The sequence below is a fragment of the Schistocerca americana genome, chromosome 8 (assembly GCF_021461395.2).
Source record: "Schistocerca americana isolate TAMUIC-IGC-003095 chromosome 8, iqSchAmer2.1, whole genome shotgun sequence".
Classification (NCBI taxonomy): domain Eukaryota; kingdom Metazoa; phylum Arthropoda; class Insecta; order Orthoptera; family Acrididae; genus Schistocerca; species Schistocerca americana.
Window position 1 is genome coordinate 401,384,207 of NC_060126.1, and position 24,387 is coordinate 401,408,593.

The 24,387-nt window shown below is 40.4% G+C and overlaps 1 protein-coding gene across 1 annotated transcript in view; it reads right to left on the reverse strand.

Moving 5' to 3' along the window:
- Positions 1 to 8,842: 8,842 nt before the first annotated feature.
- LOC124545501 overlaps positions 8,843 to 24,387 on the reverse strand; it is a 29,081-nt gene continuing 13,536 nt past the window's right edge. Inside the window, exons 2-3 of the mRNA XM_047124445.1 lie at positions 14,747 to 15,039; positions 8,843 to 9,276 (exon numbers count right to left, since the gene is read on the reverse strand). Coding sequence (XP_046980401.1) covers positions 8,845 to 9,276; positions 14,747 to 15,039 — 725 coding nt within the window. The 3' untranslated portion in view covers positions 8,843 to 8,844. The remainder of the gene's footprint in view (positions 9,277 to 14,746; positions 15,040 to 24,387) is intronic.

The following is a 24,387-nucleotide window of genomic DNA, read 5'->3' on the forward strand; positions in this document are numbered from 1 at the left end:
CCACTCTTTGGTACTTTTCGTATTAGCTTTTTCAGTGTTGGACTACGATATTTTGATTTTTCATGTTGCAAACAGTTTCACGAACTCTGATGAGGTAATTGATTCTTTCGCAGAAAGGAAAGCACTCCGCGTAAAGCTTTAGCAAGATTAGAGAGAAAAAAGATGCTTGGACATAAGGACTGGAGAAATGTGTACTGTCTTGCTTGTCTCTTGTCTTCACTGGTTTCACATTTCCTATCTTTAATTTTATGTCACGCATAAGAGAAAGTTATTACCTAATAGGCAATAAAGAGTGCAAATTTTGTACAGTTCTTATTCCCCAGGTGACAAATAATCCCACCAATTATTAACTGTGAATTTTTTTAAGGGGGTAGGATGTCAAACCATCAGACTGGGAGTAGGAGAGGCACCGCAGCACATTTTGATTTCCACTGTCCTGATCATAGGTTTGATGGCTTCCATTACAAAACATACTCGTTTGAATTACATAGAGCGAAATACAGTGATGCGCAATAGAGTAATGCTGTGTGAAGAGCCTTGGTCCTGCACTTTTGCACACTTAACACCAAATAAAAGTCTTACATTTCCTCGAACATACATGTTTTATATACCAAACTCTTCAGAAAGAAGTGCGCTACAAAATTAACATATTTTTGAAGAATAGTTTTTTTTAAATATTTTGGAGGTCCTATATGAAACGCTAGAGTGGGACGGAGGGGGTAGGGGCGCCACTATCAAGTTTCTGTCCCAGTTCGGAAATATCGTAGAGCCGGTGATGGAGATAGTCTGGAGATTTATGGCAGTGTCTACGATGTTATGAGAAATAAGTCGTCAGGTAAATTATGTGCTCTTTTTTACAAAAAAGTAAGTAAATAAATAAATAAATAAAATAAAACAACATGATAATTGGAGATGCTCTCACACTAGATATAATGCAGTGACAATCATCAGTTTTCAGTATAGCTGATTATTTATTTAACGATAAAACTACATTGTAATGAACGTTACCTAGCATTATGATAGTTTCCAAACTGACATCAGTTCGTGGCTGCTGTAGTCTTCACCCCTTCTTACTTTACTCTTGGTATCAGTAGCAAGATCTCTGCATTTCAGCTGCGCAGGGTAGCCGTGCGGTCTTAGGCGCCTTGCCATGGTTCGCACGGCTCCCCTTGTCGGAGGTTTGATTCCTCTCCCTTGGTCATGGCTGTATGTGTGTGTGTTGTCCTTAGCGTAAGTTAGTTTAAGTTAGATTAAGTAATGTGTAAGCTTAGGGACCGATGATGGTTCAAATGGCTCTGAGCACTATGGGACTTAACTTCTAAGGTCATCAGTCCCCGAGAACTTAGAACTACTTAAACCTAACTAACCTAAGGACATCACACACATCCATGCCCGAGGCAGGATTCGAACCTGCGACCGTAGCGGCCATGCGGTTACAGACTGTAGCGCCTTTAACCGCTTGGCCACACCTGCCGGCAGGGAACGATGACATCAGCAGTTTGGTCCCATAGAACTTATCGCAGATTTCCAATTTTCTGCATTTCATAAATGTCAATAAACGTCAATAAATCTACGTACGTGCCTCTGTCAATTGATTCCATGCTTTGATCATATTTTGCACCTGTGAAGCGGGCAACCAAAGATTTGATTTTTTCCCACACTGCTGATGACCCTCTGCCACGACCTATCGACAAATCGTAGCATGTCTTTGGGGCGGGTCAGCGAGAGGGCGCGCGTGTGCTGGAAAAGGGGGATTTTGACTGCGGCGCGAGGAGAGCCGTAGGGAACTGACAAGGGAATGGCTCAAATGGCTCTGCCGCCTACTGCCTGGTACTCCATATCAGCGACCTCAGATGTCATTAGACATCGTGAGAGAGCAGAATGGGGCGCTCCGTGGAACTCATGGACCTCGAACGTTGTCGGGTGATTGGGTGTCTTTTGTGTCATACGTCTGTGCACGAGATTTCCACAATCCTAAACATCCCTGGGTCCACTGTTTCCGACGTGATAGTGAAGAGGTAACGTGAAGAGACACGTACAGTACAAAAGCGTACAGGCCGACCTCGTCTGTTGACTGACAGAGACTGCCGACAGTTGAAAAGGGTCGTAATGTGTAATAGGCAGATATCTATCCAGACCATCACACAGATATTACAAACAGCATCAAGATCCACTATAAGTACTAAGATAGTTAGGCGGGATGTGAGAAAACTTGGATTTCATGGTCGAGCGTCTGCTCGTAAGCCATACATCGCACCGGTAAATGCCAAACGACGCCTGGCTTGGTGTAGGGAGCGTAAACATTGGACGATTAAACAGTGGAAAAATGTTGTGTGGAGTGACGAATCACGGGACACAATGTGGCGATCCGATGGCAGGGTGTGGGTATGGCGAATGCCCGGTGATCGTCATCTGCCAGCGTGTAAAATTCGAAGGCGGTGGTATTATAGTGTGGTCTGTTTTTAATAGAGGGGGCTTGCACACCTTGTTGTTTTGCGTGGCACTATCACAGAACAGGCCTATATTGATGTTTTAAGCACCTTCTTGCTTCTCACTGTTGAAGAGCAATTCGGGGATGGCGACTGCATCTTTCAACACGATCGAGCACCTGTTCATAGTGCACGGCCTGTGGCGGAGTGGTTACACGACAATAACAACCCTGTAATGGACTGGCTTGCACAGAGCCTGACCGGAATCCTATAGAACACCTTTAGGATGTTTTGGAACGCCGCACCTACTGACATCGATACCTCTCCTCAGTGCAGCACTCCGTGAAGAATGGCCTGCCATTCCCCAAGAAACCTTCCAGCACCTGACGTATGGGTGGGCCAACACTATATTGAATTCCAGCATCACCGATGGAGACCACCAAGAACTTGCAAGTCATTTTTAGCCAGGTGTCCGGATACTTTTGATTGCATAGTGTATGTCCTGGTGCACGAAACCTAGCAAGCAAATGAATTCGTGATTGCGAATAAGGACTACCATCAGATGTAGAATGGAATGACGACAATGATAATTTGTGTCGGACGAGGACTCGAAGTCGGATTTCCTGCTTATCGCAAGCCGCCACCTTACCATTTGGCTATCAGTGCAAGATTTACGGCCACATCCATAATTCCATATGTCGTCAATCATGTCACGGTAAGCGGGATAACCGGGTTCGAGTTCCGGTCCGACACAAATTTTCACTGTCGTCATTCCATTCTACACCTCATGGCAGTCCTTATTCTCAATTGCGAATTCATTTGATGTGTCTTGTAACGGTTCTGGTCGCCGCAGTGCCTGTTCCTTTGCACATGCATGCATGCGGTACTCGAACCCGGATTTTTCGCTTATCGCAAGCCGTCGCCTTACCATTTGGCTACCCGTGCAAAACTCACGGCCAGGCATGCATATCCAAAGTAACTTTGCATCGTTATCAGAATGACACAGCCGGCCGAAGTAGTCGTGCGGTTCAAGGCGCTGCAGTCTGGAACCGCAAGACCGCTACGGTCGCAGGTTCGAATGCTGCCTCGGGCATGGATGTTTGTGATGTCCTTAGGTTAGTTAGGTTTAACTAGTTCTAAGTTCTAGGGGACTAATAACCTCAGCAGTTGAGTCCCATAGTGCTCAGAGCGAATCAGAATGACACAGGCACCGCAACAACGTAAACCTAGCGGTATTCAGGTAACGTTTACAACAAATTTTTTAAAGACAGAATTAGTATAGTCGTTGTGTAAGAATCCACATAATTTTAGTGACATTCTACGCATTCATTAAAGCCTGTACTAAGCTGTACGGAAAAATTCGCGTATGGTTAGCTGCATAACATAGCACACACCTGTACTGTGCACACTAGAGGTGAGTCGTTTGCGAGGGAACGGGTCAAAAGAAACGTTTCAGTCAACTGAACGGAAGGACTGAGGACTGAGAAAGAATGATCGTCTGCGGCCTCTTCAAGTCGGTTTCGTTCTCGCATCGGCGTCTTTCGGTCGGTCTCGTTCTTTCTCTGGTGGTCACACATTCCTCATTGCAGTCCCACCGTTTCTCGTTTCCGTCTCGAGACATAACCTGCGTTACTCACTTCCCGTTCAGCTGCGAACCGTACACCAAATACCGATTTCTAGTTCTTTGTGTACGCCGGTTAGCGTCCAAGACCGGTATAACTCTGTTATACCGGGTGATCAAATAGTCAGTATAAATTTGAAAACTGAATAAATCACGGAATAATGTAGATAGGCACACATGCTTGGAATGACATGGGGTTTTATTAGAACCAAAATAAAATACAAAAGTTCAAAAAATGTCCGGCAGATGACACTTCATCTGATCGGAATAGCAATAATTAGCATAACAAAGTAAGACAAACAAAGATGATGTTCTTTACAGGAAATGCTCAATATGTTCACCACCATTGCTCAACAATAGCTGTAGTCGAGGAATAATGTGGTGAACAGCACTGTAAAGCATGTCCGGAGTTATGGTGAGGTATTGGCGTCGGATGTTGTCTTTCAGCATCCCTAGAGATGTCGGTCGATCACGATACACTTGCGACTTCAGGTAACCCCAATGCCAATAATCGCACGGACTGAGGTCTGGGGGCCTGGGAGGTCAAGCATGACGAAAGTGGCGGCTGAGCACACGATCGTCACCAAACGACGCGCTAGAGATCTATCACGCGTCTAGCAATATGGAGTGGAGCGCCATCCTGCATAAACATCGTACGTTCCAGCAGGTTTTATCAGTCAGGCTGGGGATGATGCGATTCTGTAACATTTCGGCGTACCTCTCACCCGTCACGGTAGCAGTTACAAAACCAGAATTACGCATTACCTCGAAGAAAAAAGGCCCGATAACAGTAGATGTGGTAAATACAACCCATAGCGTGACTTTCTCGTCGTGCAGTAGAGTTCCCACGATAGTTCTAGGATTTTCGGTAGCCAAAATCCTGCAGTTGTGGGCGTTGACAGACCCTCGGAGCGTGAAATGAGCTTCGTCGGTCCACAACACGTTAATCAATCAATCGTCATCTTCCGCCATCTTTTGAAACGCCCACGCCGCGAATGCCCTCCGCTGCACTAAATCGCCAGGTAACAGTTAATGATGCCAATGGATTTTGTACGGATAGCATCAGAGGGTACGCCTAAGTGCCAACCAAATAGTATTGTATGGAATGGCGGTGCGACGTGCGACTGCACGAGCGCTGACTTCCCCGTGCATAGACGAACCCGCTACAGTCTCCACTTCTTCTTGAACTGTCTCAGCAGCATTACGCCTTGTGCTCGGTCGGCCACTACGGGGTCTATCGTCTAAACAACCCGTGGCTTCGAACTTCGAAATCATTCCCGCCACAGCTGCATTTGTCAACGGACCTTTACCCGTTCGAATCCACTTCTTATGGCGATAGGATCGTAACGCTGAACTAGTACATTCCCCATTCTGATAATACAGCTTCACTAAAAGCGCCTTTTCAGGTAACGTCAACATGCTGCGACAGCTGGCGCATCTGATTCTGTCTCTCATTAAAGCTCCTTTTATATACAATTGTCATGCGCAGTGACTAACGTTTTGCTGTCCAGCGCCATCTGTCGGACATTTTGTCAACTTTGTTTTTTTTTGTTTCTAATAAAACCCCATGTCATTCCAAGCATCTGTGTCAATTTTTACCTCTCTATCTACATTATTCCGTGGTTTATTAAGTTTTCAAATTTATACTGACTTTTTGATCACCCGGTACTGTGATTCTTTATTAAAATTGCGAGGGCGTGCTGATAATTGGTGTCTCCAAATTTTTCATGTGCAAACTCTTACAGCTTCTTATATATAACAAACAGTATTAACATTCTACTTCTTTATTGTTCATTCCCACATATTTATTTTTCAACATAGTCACCTTGCCGTCGAACGCTTGTTTCCCAGTGAGAGCTCCCAACAAGAGGCCCCTTTTGTTGATATCATCGCTGTAGAATGTTAGGCTTTGTTGGCAAGGCGTCTGATTGTTACAGATGACGCAGCGCTCGTGCGGTTGGCATTGTCATGCTGAAGGAGAGGATGTCCCACATTTGGACGAACTAACTCTTTGAATTCGAAACTGGATTACAGTACTCCGTTTCTGACACACCACCATAGTTATGTCACACGTCGCCATGTTACACGATACAGTTCGAAGCCCTCCAGCAGCAGAGGACTGCAAATACGTAGACATGAAAAATAATAATGAAGACTGTTGACAACGTTCGTTTTACTTAAAAAGCTTTACGAGTTTTCATATAAAAAATTCAGGGCCATTACTTTTCAGCACGTCCTCGTGAAACAGAAAGTCTCGATTTACTCGAACTCGCTTATCGACATGCTAGTCCATGTTTCTGAAAACAATGTGCCCATGATTTCCGCTTCAGCTTTCACAAATAATATTTATCAAACCACTCACTTCACAGCACAGTGGAAGGTGCATTCTGGAATATTTATCAATGACAACGTTTAAATTAGTGCAAAATTGTTCCTCGAATTGTTTAAAAAGTAAAATTTTAAAATGGAATAAAATTAATTTATCAAAACATTTCCCAGAACCATTTTCACTTCCCAGCTACTGAGGCACCGTTTGTAATTCTGTGAAGGGATTAGAGGGCGGTCTGAGTACCTGGAGTTAATTCTGTTTCGTTCGTTCAGGTCACCAACTGTTTCTATTCGAGTTTTGAAAATTTCTGATTCCAGTTGAATTTTACGTATGTACAGTATTTCTCTAAATATCTCAATTTTTAAAAAGACTACCTTTTTGCTATCGACATACGGTTTTTTTAACATCTACATCTACATGATTACTCTGCAGTTGACACTTAAGTGCCTGACGGAGGGTTCATCGAACCATTTTTGTACTACTTCTCTATCATTCCACTCTCGAATGGCGCGTGGGAAAAAGGAACACCTAAACCTTTCCGTTCGAGCTCTGAGTTCTTTTATTTTATTATGATGATCATTTCTCCCTGCGTAGGTGGGTGTTAACAAAATATTTATGCATTCGGAAGAGAAAGTAGGTGATTGAAATTTCGTAAATAGAACTCGCCGCAAAGAAAACCGCCTTTGTTTCAGTGACTGCCACCCGAACTCGCGTATCATATCAGTGACACTGTAACCCCTATTGCGCATAACACGAAACGAGCTGCCCTTCAAGGATCCCATACCGCGCATCAGTATTCCAGCAGAGGACGGACAAGTGTAATGTAGGCTGTCTCTTTAGTGGGTTTGTCGCAGCTTCTGAGTGTTCTGCCAACAAAGAGCAGTCTTTATTTCGCCTTCCCCACAATATTATCTACGTGGTCTTTCCGATTTAAGTTGCTCGTAATTGTAATTCCTAGGTATTTAGTCGAATTGACAGCCCTTAGATTTGTGTGATTTATCGTATACCAAAAATTTATCGGATTTCTTTTAGTACCCATGTGGATGACTTCGCACTTTTCTTTGTTTAGTGCTAATTGCCACTTTTCGCACCATACAGGAATTCTCTCTAGATCATTTTGTAATTGGAACTGATCGTCTGATGATTTTACTAGAGGGCAAATTAAAGCGTCATCTGCAAACAATCTAAGGGGGCTGCTCAAATGCCAGATATCACTTCTGTTCTACTCGATTGATTTACCGTCCATCACTACGAACTGTGACCTCTCTGAGAGGAAATCACGAATCCAGTGGCACAACTGAGACGATACTCCATATGCAAGCAATTTGATTAATAGTCGCTTGTGAGGAACGGTTTCAAAAGCCTTCTGGAAATCTAGGAATATGGAATCGATCTGAGATCCCTTGTCGACAGCACTCATTACTTCACGGGAATAAACAAGAACGATATTTTCTGAAACCGTGTTGGTTATGTATCAATAAATCATTTTCTTCAAGGTGATTCATAATGTTCGAGTACAGTATATGCACCAAAATCCTACTGCAAATTGAGGTCAGTGATATGGGTCTGTAATTCAATGAGTGTACTTGCCTCGAGAGAAAGAGTTTTCAACTTTTATGAACTTCATTTTTTTTTAAATTCTGCTATAATTGTTATCCGACATTCAGGATTCACCACGAAAGTAGTATGAAATGCCCCAAACCATGCCCACCTCGTCCCCCTCCATTGTTCAGAGTCTTGGCTCTCTTTTGTTAGGATATGATACTCCCAGTTTTCATTTTCACTTTTTTTTAAGACCCCTATAGCAATACGAACTCAGGTAAAATAAAAAGAACAGTGAAGAAGTAAAAATAAATGGGTCTGTAAAAGAGCCGATCACCAGTGAACTAGTTCTCAAAGATGAACTAGCTCAGCCGTCTCTAGCTCGTACATGGCGTCGAGTTCTAAGAAGTAATCAAAAGTTCTTGCTTTTTCTGCAGCCATTGCATCTAATGCCGTCACAGTGATCAAAACTAAGAAGAAAAATGGTGATTATGGGCGAAGTAAAGGATGATCAGATGGAAGAAAGGTGAAAGCATTACATTTCTTCAGAAAGAATTGTTACAGGACTAATATTAGTTTTGAACTGATTTGAGGACGTGCAAGAATAATTACCGGTTCATACTGGAACTGCTGCAATGGAAATTAAGGAATTAGCTCTCTGTGACAGGAAATGCAGTTATTCCTTTCGAGAAGTAATCCATTACTCTATGAGTCCTTACCACCCGTAGACACTACCAAAATATGGAATATTGGCTTCTGGTATCAAAAGCAACATTATGCCATGTGATACCTAAAGGTTTTGACACTTTTGACACACGGTAGAAGCCCTTAAGAACGATTATTTGAAAATGAGTGAAAGAAAACCATAAAAAAGATTACTGAAGTGATAATAATTATTATTGTCTGACCACTACCCCACAAAATTACAGACTTTGTTCCAGTGCATCAGAATATGTCGTATATACAATATCCTGTGATGACTGGAAGTAGGTTACGTCTTCTTTAGGTGTTACTGTTGCAGGTGAAGCTTGAACTGTAGAGACCAATCTGTGGGCTGTACTTGGACCAGGTGGGCAGAGAGTAGACGATGAATTTTGACAGCCGGTTTGTGAGACGGTCTTGAGGCTCACAGCTGACTGCTTGCGCATTCCCTCCGTTAATGCCAACATGATATTGGCCTTTGTTTCCTGGCGTACTTCACAGCACATTTGCCGCAGTTCGGATGCAACAAATTTGCAAAATAGATCTTCAGCACTCATAGTGGCACTGTCTGTGATGCTATTAGCGTATTGTGATGCTCCTCGTGCGTCATCGAGCAAAGGTTCTTTGCTGCGCTTCTTTTTTCGAGGCTGCACCTGGTAACAAAAGATCATACTGTTGAGACATAACTGATACGCTTGTTGTTATCCTAATACAGAGTAATGGGTTTCCTTTAATTTACGTCTATGGTCACAATCTTTTCTGTTTAACAGATTACGGGTTTCGGTCTTTAATGACCATCATCAGATCTGTCTCATAACAACAAAGTCCTAATGCACTGTAGCCATATTGGCATTAGTGCATTAGGACTTTGTTTTTATGAGACAGATCTGATGATGGTAATTCAAGACCGAAACCGGTAATCTGTTAAACAGAAAAGATTGTGACCACAGACGTAAATTAAAGGAAACTTATTACATACACGGGTCATTAAAGACCGAAACCGGTAATCTGTTAAACAGAAAAGATTGTGACCACAGACGTAAATTAAAGGAAACTTATTACATATACGGGTCACTGTGTCTTTTCGCGACGATGTCGCAGCTTGTGAAACAGTGTAATGGTTTCAGAAAGGATGTCTGGACAAATATTACAGAAGCGTATTCTAATGCACGGAGGCAGTTCCCCCAGCGTTTTTGGGCCTTGCATGAAACGCGTATCACATGCAATGGTCTATAGAGGATGGATGGATCGGTTTATTACAACTACAAGGGAATGAACAACACAGTTTTATTAGCCTCAGTTGATGCACATTATAGATTTCTGTATACTGAAGTACGTTGTTGTGCTAGAACTACGAAATGTAGGAATATTTAGAAGCAGCGACTTGACATATCCCTTGTGGAAAACGCTGATGGGTATTTTGCAGCAAATAAAACTATTGGAGACTACAGAAAACTATTGCAAGTAGGCCGTTTAGGTTTTTATGTTGGTAACACCACGTAGCGCTCTGAATGAAAATCAGTGATTGTGCTGTGTGCAATCTGTGGCTGGTTGGCATTGTTGGAATATTCACTATTGTAGTGTTGGGCAGCTGGATGGGAACAGCGCGTAGCGTTGCGCAGTTGGAGGTGAGACACCAGCGGTGGTGGATGTGGAGAGAGAGATGGCAGAGCTTTGAGAGCGGACGATCTGGACGTTTGTCCGTCAGAAAAAGGAGATTTGTAAGACTGGATGTCATGAACTAATATATATATATATAATGACTTTTGAACAGTATTAAGGTAAATACATTGTCTGTTCTCCATCAAAATCTTTCCTTTGCTAACTATGCCTATCAGTAATTAGTGCCTTCAGTAGAATCTTTTATTTAGCTGGCAATATTGGCGCTCGCTGTAATACAGTAGTTTGAGTAACGACGATTTTTGTGAGGTAAGTGATTCATGAAAGGTATAGGTTATTGTTAGTCAGGGCCATTTTTTTGTAGGGATTATTGAAAGTCAGATTGCGTTGCGCTAAAAAAAATATTGTGTGTCAGTTTAGTGTTGATCAGAATAAGTAAAGAGAGAAATGACTTGAGTACGTTCAGTTTTGCTCATCTGTTTGAAAAGCAAATAACGCAGAGGTTTTCCAGCACTGTCATTTATAAATTTTTCTAAGGGGGTGTCTCAGTATCTCACACTGAAAGGCGTCTGCTGCCAGCCTCTGTTCATGTTGTGCATTCATGCGCATGTCGACAGGCACTTATGTGACTCAAGAATTTAATCGTGTGCTAGGGTAGTACAGTCTTTGGCTGAAAACCGTAAAACATATCTCAGCGAGTCGCATTTTTCTGTTTTCTTTTTTTGGGTAAGGCAGTCAACAGGAAAGCTTTGGGCAGTTTGCGCTGTGGAGGAGGGCAAAACCATTCGTTTCAGTGATCAGATCAGGAATGGAATCGCTCTTTTTCGTGACTCAACACTCGCCATTCACTCACAAAAATAAAAATAGGAAGGTACCTTGCCCTTTCAACTTCCAGTCACTATACCAACATTTGTATCAGATTTGACCCTCTTTTGAAGTAACATAGGAGAAGTAATAAGTTTCCTATGACGCTATTAGTTTTTAGATTTAAAGGTTCTGCATTGCATCTGCTGTAAAAATTAAAGATACTACGGCAAAATTCTATATTTTTTATGAAATAGAGGAATTTTAAAAATAAGGCTAATTTCTGTTGTGGTTTCATACTTTTATTGGAAATAAAATACAGTATAAGAATTATATCGTAATTGTAATTCATTTAAATATTTATAGTCGTCATTCATAATCATTATGGCAATATATTTCCCCAAAACTGTAAAGTTAATCAGCATTGTGATTTGTATATAAAATTTAACTTATTTTAGTCGAAGTGAGTTGGTTTCTTCTCTCAGTGGATATTTTTTCTGCTTTTGAAAAATACCCTCTCAGGGCACTGACGTAGCTGGGATACATAGTACATTCAGAACTAGTTGGTACAATATGGGGTACAGCAATTTTCTCGTTCCCCATAAACGTAAGGGGATAGCTTTTTCTAGGCATTTCCATAATTACTCCGCAAATCCCAATTAAGTGCCTGGAAGAGTGTTCATCAAACCATCTTCAAGCTATTTCTCTACTATTCCACCACCGAGCTGAGTGCGGGATGAACGAATGAATAAATCTTTCCGTGCGAGCTTTGATCTCCTATCTTATTATGATGACAATTTCCCCTATGTAGTTCGGCGCCAAGAAAGTATTTTCACGTTTAGAGGTGAAAGATAGTGTCTGAAAAACGCCTTTGTTTTAACGGTTCTCTCCTCAATTCGCTTATCACATCCGTGGCACTGTCCCCCCTGTTTCGCGATACCTCAAAACGAGCTGCCCTTCTTTGAATATCCTCCGTCAATCCTGTCTGATATGGATCTCACACCGCACAGTAACACTCCAGAAGAGGACGGACAAGCGTAGTGTAGGCAGTGTCTTCTGTACACCTGTTGCATTTTCTAAGTGTTCTGTCAATAAATCACTGTCTATGGTTCGCTTTCCCCCGACAGTATCTATGTGATCGTTCCAATTTAAGTTATTCGTAATTGTAACCCCTAAGTACTTAAAAGGGAATCGTACGAAATTTCCGTCTCCAGTTTGATTCATACTAGGGTGTGTAGGACAAGACCAGGATATCAACACATGTAAACAGGAAGAGGCAACTCTCAACCATTTTCGACAAAATCGAGTTTGAAAATTTTAGGGGCGCTATATACTTCGAATGGAAGCTAGTATTCAATGTTTCTGCAGCCGAGCGAGTAAGCACTTAGCTTCATAAGTGCGAAGTGCGTGGTTCGAGTGTCGCTGTTGTTACTTTTTTCCCCACGTAATTCTAACAACAGATACGCGTGATACGTCATGAAATTGTATGATGACCGAGAACCGTTTATGAATGTAAACAAAGTTTCTTTTGCCACATACACACTGAAAAAAGCCATGCATATGCAAAAATCATTTCTTTCAAGTGCTGCACTTAGCAACAATTATTGTTTCTTATGCTTTTATGGTCAGTATCATCCTGTATCGTGCAGTGCTCCATAGGCTACACATTATACTTGTAACAAGCTCCATAGGCTAAACATTGTACTTGTCACAAACGTAGAAATAACATTATAAATAAAATGACTACACTGATTTGATTGAAAGTTCTTGTGTATCCCTTTCTCATTTTCAGTCTCCTTACGAAAATTTCTTTCTCATTTTTCAGGATGAAGATAATCAAAATAATAACTGACTCATTCTGTAATGGTAACATGCACAGTCGCAATAATTCTGTTGTTAGAATTACATGGGAATGAAAAAGAAAAGTGAGTGTCGGGAGAAGGATTCGACCCCTGGATCTCGCACTTCTCGGACTGTGCATTTACTGGCTCGGCTGCCAACTCTTTCGAACTCTAACGATTTCGTCGAATATGATCGAGAGTTGCATCCTGCTGTTTACATATGTTGAAGTCCCTGTCGTGTCTACATCTACATCTCCATCTACATTATTACTCTGCAATTCACATTTAAGTGCTTGGCAGAGGGTTCATCGAACCACAATCATACTATCTCTCTACCATTCCACTCCCGAACAGCTCGTGGGAAAAACGAACACCTAAACCTTTCTGTTCGAGCTCTGATTTCTCTTATTTTATTTTGATGATCATTCCCACCTATGTAGGTTGGGGTCAACAAAATATTTTCACATTCGGAAGAGAAAGTTGGTGACTGAAATTTCGTAAATAGATCTCGCCGCGACGAAAAACGTCTTTGCTTTAATGACTTCCATCCCAACTCGCGTATCATATCTGCCACACTCTCTCCCCTATTACGTGATAATACAAAACGAGCTGTCCTACACATCCGGTCAATAAGAATCAAACCAGTGAGGGGAAGTGCGTATGGTCCTCTTGTTAGTTGAATTCACAGTCCTAAGATTTGTATAATTTGTCGTGTAACCAAAATTTAGCGGATTCCTTTTAGTACTCATACAGATGTTTTGACATGGGTATTCAATGACCTCAAACTACTCTCGCAACCCTTTAATCAAACTATTAACTGATGAACCTATTCCTCGAAGACATTTTTGTCTTTGAAAAATTTTAGTTGCCATACCATTAATCTTGGCAAGATTGTCATTTTTGACAATGAGACAGTTACCTTTCAAGACACGTCTTTAGTTACCTAATCGAAAACTTTCAAAATCTATATGGCCTATTGCATTATCCCCCAGCGTGTGCCCTTTAACTTTAAAGTGATCGATTTTTCATCGACAATAACAAGACAAGAAACGATGTGATGTTTTACCAGTGTTCCATCCTCTGGGATATACTTCCAGAAAATTTGGCTAAGGCAAAGGCACAAATATAACTGGTCTTTTGACCTTGTCAACGTTTTTCTGTATGGACTTCCATACTGTGCGGAGCGCAACGAGGTTTCATAACTGTGTAAATATGGGATATGTGAAAATTTCAAAATCAAGGCAGCTGATTTCATATTTAAATCAGTCTCTGTTATTGTGGCGGCGATTTAAAAATTAATATTACAGCTGTTGATAACAGTCTTTCCTCAATTTCTCTGTGGTGTTTATTCCTATGAAGTGTAAGCAGTCTAAAAGGTATGATTGTTGTTTTTCATTCTCAGGTATAAAATGTACTTTAAGTGCATAGAAATTAATGTTATTTATACTTGTCCACCTGTCAGACGAAAGGGAAACTATCTTTGCAGTGAGTAAATCATTTTTAATTTTATCACTTAATCGTGATACAAACTGGGCATTAAAGAGCTTGATAACGTTTTCCACATGGTGAATTATAATTTAGGCAAGTCATATATATGATCTTTTTTTTTTAAACTCTGCGTCTTCAAATACAGAAAAAACATGGTTTATTTGCAAATCAGTTTTAAAAGTTGAGGATCTATTGCTGTACTGTTATTTAATTTGATGAGCTTTACAATATTAACAAATTTATTTACGGGTTCTTGCAAATGAAAAGCGATTTGGCGTGAGGGCGTCACAAAAGAAAATAAATCAGAACTTGTTCCAGAATCACATGACAACGGCCGGCTGGATGCAGCGTGAGACTCAGTTTGACTTACTTCATCTGAGGCAGAAGCAGACATCATTGAAGACGTTTCGTGAGAAATCATCTCTTGAATTTCTGCATCAGTTGATGGCGAACCTGAGCGATTTCCTGACACTCGCATTTCCAAATACGCTGTTGGATGCTTCGATTTTAGATGTCTTTTTAGGTTTGATGAGGAGCCAGCAGAACAGGAAATTATCTGTGGGCAATAACGGCATTTTCCTTTTTTTCCAAGTTTGGTAAAATATTGCCATACAAGGCTTGTGGTTCTTCTGGGAGTCGATGTGGCTGACATATCCTGCTCCACTGAAAAGTAGATTGGGAATATTAAAATATTTCCTTTTAGGATAAAATTTTTTAATAATAAAAACTTACAATTAGAATAAATGTACATGCACAGGTTTTACAATCAGAAATTATAGAGTGATCATGGGACATTGTGATCTGTGGTAGCTAGGCTCACAGTTGTGAAGCATGTATCATATAGGAAAAATCTGAAACCTTCATAGTGAAAAAGAAATTCGAGAAGACAGGTCTAATAATATGTAAGGATCTCACTTCTGAAGGATTAAGAATTTTGAATAGTGTGATATCTGAATTTGGGCTGTCCAATGCGTGGACAAATGATGGCAGGATAATGGCGAGGGTAGAAGCTGTAAAAATGTTGTTAGTTGTGGTAATGAACTTTAAAGCATGTGCTTTAGGAGCTAAGAAGTCAATTCATACAGCCAAAATGTTCCAACAGCGTGTCTGTATTGTTACTGTAGAAGACAATTAGCCATAATGTACTCATGTATTTGTTGATTAACTCATTGATTAGCTCATTTTTCTTACTGTGCTAATTCATGTTAGTTTCGTTTATTGTTCAGCAGTTCTTTATGACATCACTAGCGTTACTTGTCATTAGCACCACTAACATTAAGAATACTCTTTATCATCATTCTTTTAATTTTGTTTATACTAGTGTTATGTGGAGATGAGTTTTGTTCTTCGGAAGATCAGGTTTCTGTCTCTCCTTTCTGCTTCCGTCTTCCGTTCCAGCATCTTTCCAGTGCATTCACTATCATCTCCCTCTCTCTCTCCTCTTTTTCATTTTTTAGTGCTACATCTAAACACACAATTCTCCATGTTTCAAACGTGAATGTTCTATCACTGCCACCTCATCTCGACGAACTTTACCATATATTTCAAAATATAGACATCCATGTAATACTTCTGTTGCAGACTTGACTCAAGCCTAGCTAGACTTCTCTAGCACTTTGGCGATGTTATGGTGCTTGTAGAGTTCTCTTAATTCTTCATTTCTTCTTATCCCCCACTCCATGTTATTTTCATCGTACACAGGTCAAAAAACTTGCCTTCCAAATACACAGCTCTACGACATAAAAATGGTTTTAAATTTATTAAGTGATTTTTATAGTGTTTTCAACGCTGATTTCGGGAAAAAATTCCATCACATACAGTTATTTCACAAACTGCTTGTCTAGTTTTAGCTTTTTTCGATATTTCAGCACTCTAGTGAGTTTGAATTTTGGTTTTTAGGATCTCCATAAACTGTTATTTAGCCGTTTTTACACTAGATATATGTAAAATAAATAGTAATTAGGAGAAACCAGCAGTATTTTCATGTTAGTGCCTGTCCATTGTGCTGCCCCTTCCCCCACCATCACCAAGCAGTGAGGTTCTGCTATTGTCCTTCACTCTGTGCTGTTCACGTGTTGTTGTTACTAGTGCTTTAAAGTAGTGACTGTTTTCTTGTGTTGTGAAGCTGTTTTATGGACAATGACTACCACAGGATGCAAAACTCGCCAGATTGCTTCTGCTACATTTGTGATAACTGTACCGTTAAAAGGCAACAAAGAAACATTTCCTATTTTGTTGAAAAAGTATATTTCGCCTATTTTGGTATAAAGTTAGGCGATCAAGATAAGCCTTGGGGACCACACAAAGTTTGTTCAATGTGTGTCGAAGAACAGTGGCAATGGTTTCAGCGTAAAAAGCAGTCCTTACGTTTTGGAATACCAGTGGTATGGAGGGAGCCCAAAAATCATAGTGATGACTGCTATTTTTGTTCTTGCAACATACGAGGTTTCAATTTGAAAAACAAAAAGGATATTTCTTACCCTAATATTCAATCAGCCATTCGCCCTGTTCCTCATGGACCTGAAGTACCAATACCCTCTCCTCCAGATTCTTTGGATGATATAGATGATCACGAGCCATTGGCTCAGCAATGTGATAGTGAAGAAGACAGAGACTGAAAATCGGCAGAGGTTTTAGGATCTAGATTGAAAGATAAACATAAGTTAGCTCTGGGTACATCTTTTTCTTGGTATCGATCGAGGGAAAAGGGAGTTTGTATATTTCTTCTCTCAGGAAGGAAGGAGACCTGGTGTTGTGCAGTGATGTTCCTGGACTTATGGCACGTTTCAGAATAGAATATGCTCCTGATGAGTGAAGACTTTTTATTGATTCTTCAAAAAGAAGCCTTAAAGCAGTACTTCTACACAATGGCAATAAGTATGCTTCTATACCAGTTGGACACTCGGTTTACTTAAAAGAATGTTACGAAAAGTTGAACTGGTTTTAAGCAAACTCTGCTATTCAGACCACAAATGGACACTATGTGGTGATTTAAAAGTGATTTCAATGCTGCTTGGTCAACAAAGTGGCTATACAAAGTTCCCTTGCTTTCTCTGTGAATGGGGCAGTAGAGACAGAAAGCAACACTACATAAAAAAAGCTTGGCCCTTGAGATAAAGCTTACAGGTAGGGGTTAAAAATGTTGAGAGGAAAAGCCTTGTGGATTCCGAAATGGTGTTATTCCCACCACTTCATATTAAGTTGGGGCTAATGAAACAATTTGTTAAGGCACTGCCAAAAGAAAGGGAGTGTTTCAGATACTTTGTGGACAGTTTCCTGGTTTATCGGAGGCAAAGCTAAAGTAAGGAATCTTTGTCGGACAAGACATTAGAAAACTAATGACAGGTCCCTACTTCGTGGACAAAATGGAAACAAAAGAAAAGGCAGCATGGACGTCTTTTAAATTAGTTGTTACTGGTTTCCTAGGAAACAAAAGAGATCCAAACTACAAGACAATCGTCGCAGACATGCTCGACAACTTTGAGAAGCTGGGCTGTAACATGAGCATTAAAGTTCATTTTCTCCACTCACATCTTGACTACTTCCCTACAAACCTTGGTGATGTAAGTGAAGAGCAGGGCAAAAGATTCAACCAAGACATCAAAGAAATGGAAAGAAGATATCAAGGAAGATGGAACGTCAACATGATAGCGGACTACTGCTGGATGATAAAAGAAGATGATCCTCAACGAGTCCACAGCCGGAAAAGAAATAAAAGAAGCTTCGACAGAAAACGAAAGCGTTATTATAAGGACTTATGAGAAAAAGAGAAATGGAAGTGTGCCGGAAATGTAGTTTAGAACATGATTTATAAATAAAATAAAATTTTATAATGTTGGGAAAAATTTGATAAATTGGTTAAATTTTGTTATTATACCCAAAAAGTTCCCTTTTTTGTGAGGAAACTTGACGTAATAGAAAAAATGGATTGCATTTTTTAAATCAGCGCTGTAAAGTACACAAAAGTCAGTTATCAAATTTCAAACAACTTTAAAAAAAAATTTTTTCTTGCAGACCTGTGATATTAACAGTTTTTCTTCATCTTTCTTCCTAAATATTGATGTTTCACATCTGTACAACGTACGGTATTATAGTGTGGCGCATAGGTGTAGCACTGGCGCCTGCTGTCGACACCACAAAGACGCTCCTTGCTATCGGAGCATTGCTGGCGACACCAGTGAGACGTAAGTAGCAAGACACGCCCACAGAAGTTCTCTGTGCTGTCTTGAAACAGACCTACACACGGACGTGAGGTCAGTTCCACGCCAGAACACGTTCCACTCAACGCCTAGTCTACAGCAAAGTTAGAGACAACCAGCTAAACTCTCCAAGTTAATCTGCAAGTGCTTGCATATGTTTGTGAGCTTGGACTGTGAACATCGCTACGAGAAAGAGTTTCTGTTTGAACAGTGCTTCGGACTGTATTACCAATGACAGTCAATTTCATCACACGTGTTAGACTGGTTCTATCACTGCATATTATTGTACCTAGTTCTGACGCACAGTCACAGCAAAGAAGACGTTGTATAACAAAAGATAAGTGTTCATTTTCGCTGTAAATATATTTCAATCCTTATATTTTACGCATGCAATAATCATATCGTTTATTACGGGTTAAATCTTAAATCATTTGTGACAACCGAATACAACAGATATATTAGTTGACTGATACAAGAGAACTTTAAAGATAGTAGTAAATGATCTGTATTTTCTTTATAATTTTGATGAAACTCAAAAGTGTTATGTACTCCGTTGCTAGACAGGCATCTATTTTCATATCCGTTCTATTGTTGTTCTGAAAAGACTTGCTATGTACTTGAAGTGGTCAATAGTCTTGAAAGTGAATGCATCTACAGCCAAAGGTGCATTACTTCCAATTTCCTTATTTATGACCCGGTATTCTGTCGTTTTTCCAATTCGTAAAAGTTTTGAATCAATCTGATTCTGTAATGAAACTACTTATTAATGCTGCATCGTCTACGTAAGCAAATCTAATAATGTTCACATCCTGCAGTTAGATCACTTGTGGATAACTTTTAGTAAACTCTCTGTCTATCTTCTCTAAGACAAAGTATCATAAATTAGGTGAAATGGCATCCGCTTCTCTCAACCCAGAGGACACCTTAAAAATTTCAGTTTTTCCTACTGGTGTCTTTATATGCCACAAAGTTCCCTGTATACTCATTTTAACTAATCTGTTTAATTTTGAGGGTCTTTTTCTACATCTACATGGCTCCCCTGCCAATAAAACTTAAGTGCCTGACATACGGTTCATCGAACCACCTTGACAGTACGTCTGTTACTCCACCCTCGAACAGCGCTCGGAAAAAACGATTACTTATATCTTTCCGTGCGAGCTCTGATTTCCCTTATTTTATTGTTGTTGTTGTGGTCTTCAGTCCGAAGAATGATTTGATGCAGCTCTCAATGCTACTCTATGCCGTGCAAGCCTCTTCATCTCCGAGTAACTACTGCAAACTACATTCTTCTGAATCTGATTACTTTATTAATCTCTTAGTCTCCCTCTACGATTTTTACCCCCAACGCTTCCCTCCAGGACTAAATTTGTGATCCCTTGACGGCTCAGAATATGTCCTACCAACCGATCCCGTCTTCTAGTGAGGTTGTACCACAAATTTCTCTTCTTCCCAATTCTATTCAGTACCTGCTAATTAGTTACACGATCTACCCATCTAATCTTCAGCATTCTTCTGTAGCACCACGTTTCAAAAGCTTCTACTCTCTTCTTGTCTAAGGTGTTTATCGTCCACGTTTCACTTCCATACAAGGCTACACGCCATAAAAATACTTTCAGAAAGGATTTCCTGACACTTAAATATATGCTCGATGTTAACAAATTTCTCTTCTTCGGAAACGCTTTTCTTGCTATTGCCAGTCTACACTTGATATCCTCCCTACTTTGACCAACATCGGTCATTTTGCTTTATAAATAGCAAAACTCATCTACTACTTAAAGTGTCTCATTCCCTAATCAAATTCCCTCAGCATTACCTGATTTAATTCGAATGCATTACATTATCATCGTTTTGCTTTTGTTGATGTTCATCTCACATCCTCCTTTCAAGACACTGTCCATTCAGTTCAACTGATCTTCCAAGTCGTTTGCTGTCTCTGACAGAATTCAAAGTTTTTATTTCTTCTCCCTGGACTTTAATTCCTACTTAAAATTTTTCTTCTGTTTCCTTTACTGCTTGCTCAATATATAGATTGAATAGCATTGGGCATAGGCTACAACCCTGTCTCACTCCTTTCTCAATCACTGTGCCCCTCAACCCTTATAACTGCCATCTGGTTTTTGCACAAATTGTAAATAGTCCTTCGCTCCCTGTATATTGGCCCTGCCAACTTTAGAATTTGAATGAGAATATTCCAGTCAACATCGTCAAAAGCTTTCTCTAGGTCTACAAATGCTATGAACGTAGGTTTACCTTATTCTACTATGATGATCGTTTCTCCCTATGTAGGTCGGCGTCAACAAAACATTTTCGCATTCGCGGAAGAAAGCTGGTAACTGAAATTTCGTGAGAAGTTCCCGTCACAACGAGAAACGCCTTTGTTTTAATTATGTCCACCCCAAATACTGTATCATGTCCGATAGTAAAAAAACGTGCGGCCCTTCTTTGAACTTTCTCAGTGTACTCAGTTAATCCTATCTGGTAATTATCCCACACCACGCAGCAGTACTCCAAAGGGAACGGACAAGTGTAGTGTAGGCAATATCTCTAATAGATCTTTTGGATCTTCTTTGGTTTGCCTTGCCCCCCCCCCCCCAACATTTCCTATGTGTTCTTTCGAATTCAAGTTGTTCGTAATTGTAATTCCTATGTATTTAGTTGATTTTACAGCCTTTAAATTTGATTGTCGTGTAACCGTAGTTTAACGGATTCTTTTTAGCATTCTTGTGAATGAACTCACACTTTTCATTATTTAGGGTCAATTTGCCAATTTTCGCACCATACAGGTATCTTATCTAAATCGTTTTGTGGTTGGATTTGATCTTCTGATGACTTAACTAAATGATAAACGACAGCATCATCTGCAAATGACCTACGACAGGTGCTCGGATTGTCTCCTAAATCGTTTGTATAGATAAGGAACAACAGAGGACCTCTAGCACTATCTTGGGGAGCACTAGACATCATTTCTGTTTCACATCATGATCTTCCGTCATGTACTACAGGCTGTGACCTCACTGACAGGAAACCACAAATCCAGTCGCACAACTAAGACGATATTCCATAAGTGTGCAATTTCATTACAAGCTGCTTGTGAGGCAGGGTGTCAAAACCCTCCTGAAAATACAGAATCAATCTGAAATTCCTTGTCGATAGCATTCAACGCTTCGTGTGAGTAAAGAGCTAGCTGTATTTTACAAGAACGATATTTCTAAATCCGTGTTGATTATGTGTCAATAGACTGCGCTCTTTGGGGTAATTCATAATGTTCGAACACAATACATGTCCCAAAATCTTGCTTCATATCGACGTTAATGATATGGACTTCTAATTTAGTAGATTACTCCTATTGCCTTTCTTGAATATTGGTGTGATCTGTCCAACTTTCCAGGTTTGGGTATGGATCTTTCGTCGAGCGAGCGGTTGTATATGAAGCTCTTATTTCAACAGTGGTACAAGTCCATTTTTGTTCATTTTGAGATACAGAGTCCTAAAGTTAAATGAGCGCTGAAAAATCTGCAGTTGAGATACAGGAAATATTCAAGCATATGGCTTCTTGGTAGAGATGAACCTTTCTTTCTGTTTGTTTGGATCATTAATTTCAGTAGCATTATAGGCAGAAAAGTGGAGGTAACGGACTTGTACCACTACTGCAATAAGCCCTTCATGTGATTATTAGTATGGAACTATTGCATCATTAGACTCTGAAAGGAACCTAACTGGTGTAAAATCTGGAACGGAGGACGTGCTTTTATTAAGTGATTTAAGTTGCTTCACTACTCCAAGGATATCTACGTCTTAAGTTACGCACGTTGGCAGCTGTTCTTGATTCGAGTTCTAGAATATTTACTTCGTCTTCTGAATTGTTTCTGTTAAAAACTGCAGTTTTAGTTACAGTTGTGACCCTCCATTTTTTAATGACTGTGTGTATCCCGTCTTCGCCACAAGCCTTGTTATTGTTTAACTTTTTACTGCCTGCTGTATTTCGTTTTCTGATGGGGTGGTGACATGTACATCAAGTGTATCAGGTTCTTGAAATTTAAAGTATTAATTTATCACTGAAGTTGAGTTGTTGTGAAAAGTATCTCTACCATCTTCCTTGTACGTTAGTCTTGTCAGTCAGCATTTTCCCACGCTGATCCATATTTACCAGGCTTATATATATATATATATATATATATATATATATATATATATATATATATATATATATATATACAGGGTGGTCCATTGATCGTGACCGGGCCAAATATCTCACGAAATAAGCGTCAATCGATAAAACTACAGAGAACGAAACTCCTCTAGCTTGAAGGGGGAAACCAGATGGCCAATGCGGACGGTATTGGCTTCGTGATACATTACCCGTGTTAAAATGGACCGTCAAAATGCCCAACGGGCGTGTGCTATCGGTATCCTGGACGACATCATCCAAGTGTCCAGACCATTCGCCAGATAGTTACTTTATTTAAGGAAACAGGAAGTGTTCAGCCGCATGTGAAACGTCAACCACGACCTGCAACAAATGATGATGCCCAAGTAGGTGTTTTAGCTGCTGTCGCGGCTAACCCGTACATCGGTAGCAGACAAATTGCGGCAGAATCTGGAATCTCAAAAACGTCGGTGTTGACAATGCTACATCAACATCAATTGCACCCGTACCATATTTCTATGCACCAAGAATTGCATGGCGACGACTTTGAAAGTCGTGTACAGTTCTGCCACTGGGCACAAGAGAAATTACGTGACGATAACACATTTTTTGCACGCGTTCTATTTAGCGACGAAGCGACATTCACCAAAAGCGCTAACGTAAACCGGCATAATGTGCACTATTGGGCAACGGAAAATCCACAATGGCTGCGACAAGTGGCGGGTTAATGTATGGTGCGGCGTTATGGGAGGAAGGATAACTGGCCCCCATTTTATCGATGGCAGTCTAAATGCTGCAATGTATGCTGATTTCCTACGTACTGTTCTACCGATGTTACTACAACATGTTTCACAGCATGACAGAATGGCGATGTACTTCCAACATGATGGATGTCCGGCACATAGCTCGCGTGCGGTTGAACCGGTATTGAATAGCATATTTCATGACAGGTGGATTGGTCGTCGGAGCACCATACCATGGCCCGCACGTTCACCGGATCTGACGTCCCCGGATTTCTTTCTGTGGGGAAAGTTGAAGGATATTTGCTATCGTGATCCACCGACAACGCCTGACAATATACATCAGCGCATTGTCAACGCATGTGCGAACATTACGGAAGGCTAACTACTCGCTGTTCAGAGGAATGTCGTTACACGTATTGCCAAAAGCATTGAGGTTGACGGACATCATTTTGAGCATTTATTGCATTAATGTGGTATTTACGGGCAATCACGCTGTAACAGCATACGTTCTCGGAAATGATAAGTTCACAAAGGTACATGTATCACATTGGAACAAACGAAATAAAATGTTCAACGTACCTACGTTCTGTATTTTAATTTAAAAAACCTACCTGTTACCAAATGTTCGTCTAAAATTGTGAGCCATATATTTGTGACTATTACAGCGTCATCTGTCACAAAGCGAAAAAAGTGGTCCAACTAAAACATTCATATTTCTTTTCGTACTACATGAACATGTAATAAAAATGGGGGTTCCTATTTTAAAAAACGCAGATGATATCCGTTTGACCTATGGCAGCACCATCTAGCGGGCCAACCATAGCGCCATATGGTTTCCCCCTCCACGCTTGACAAGTTTCGTGCTTTGTAGTTTTTTCGTTTGACGCTTATTTCGTGAGATATTTGGCCCGGTCACGATCAA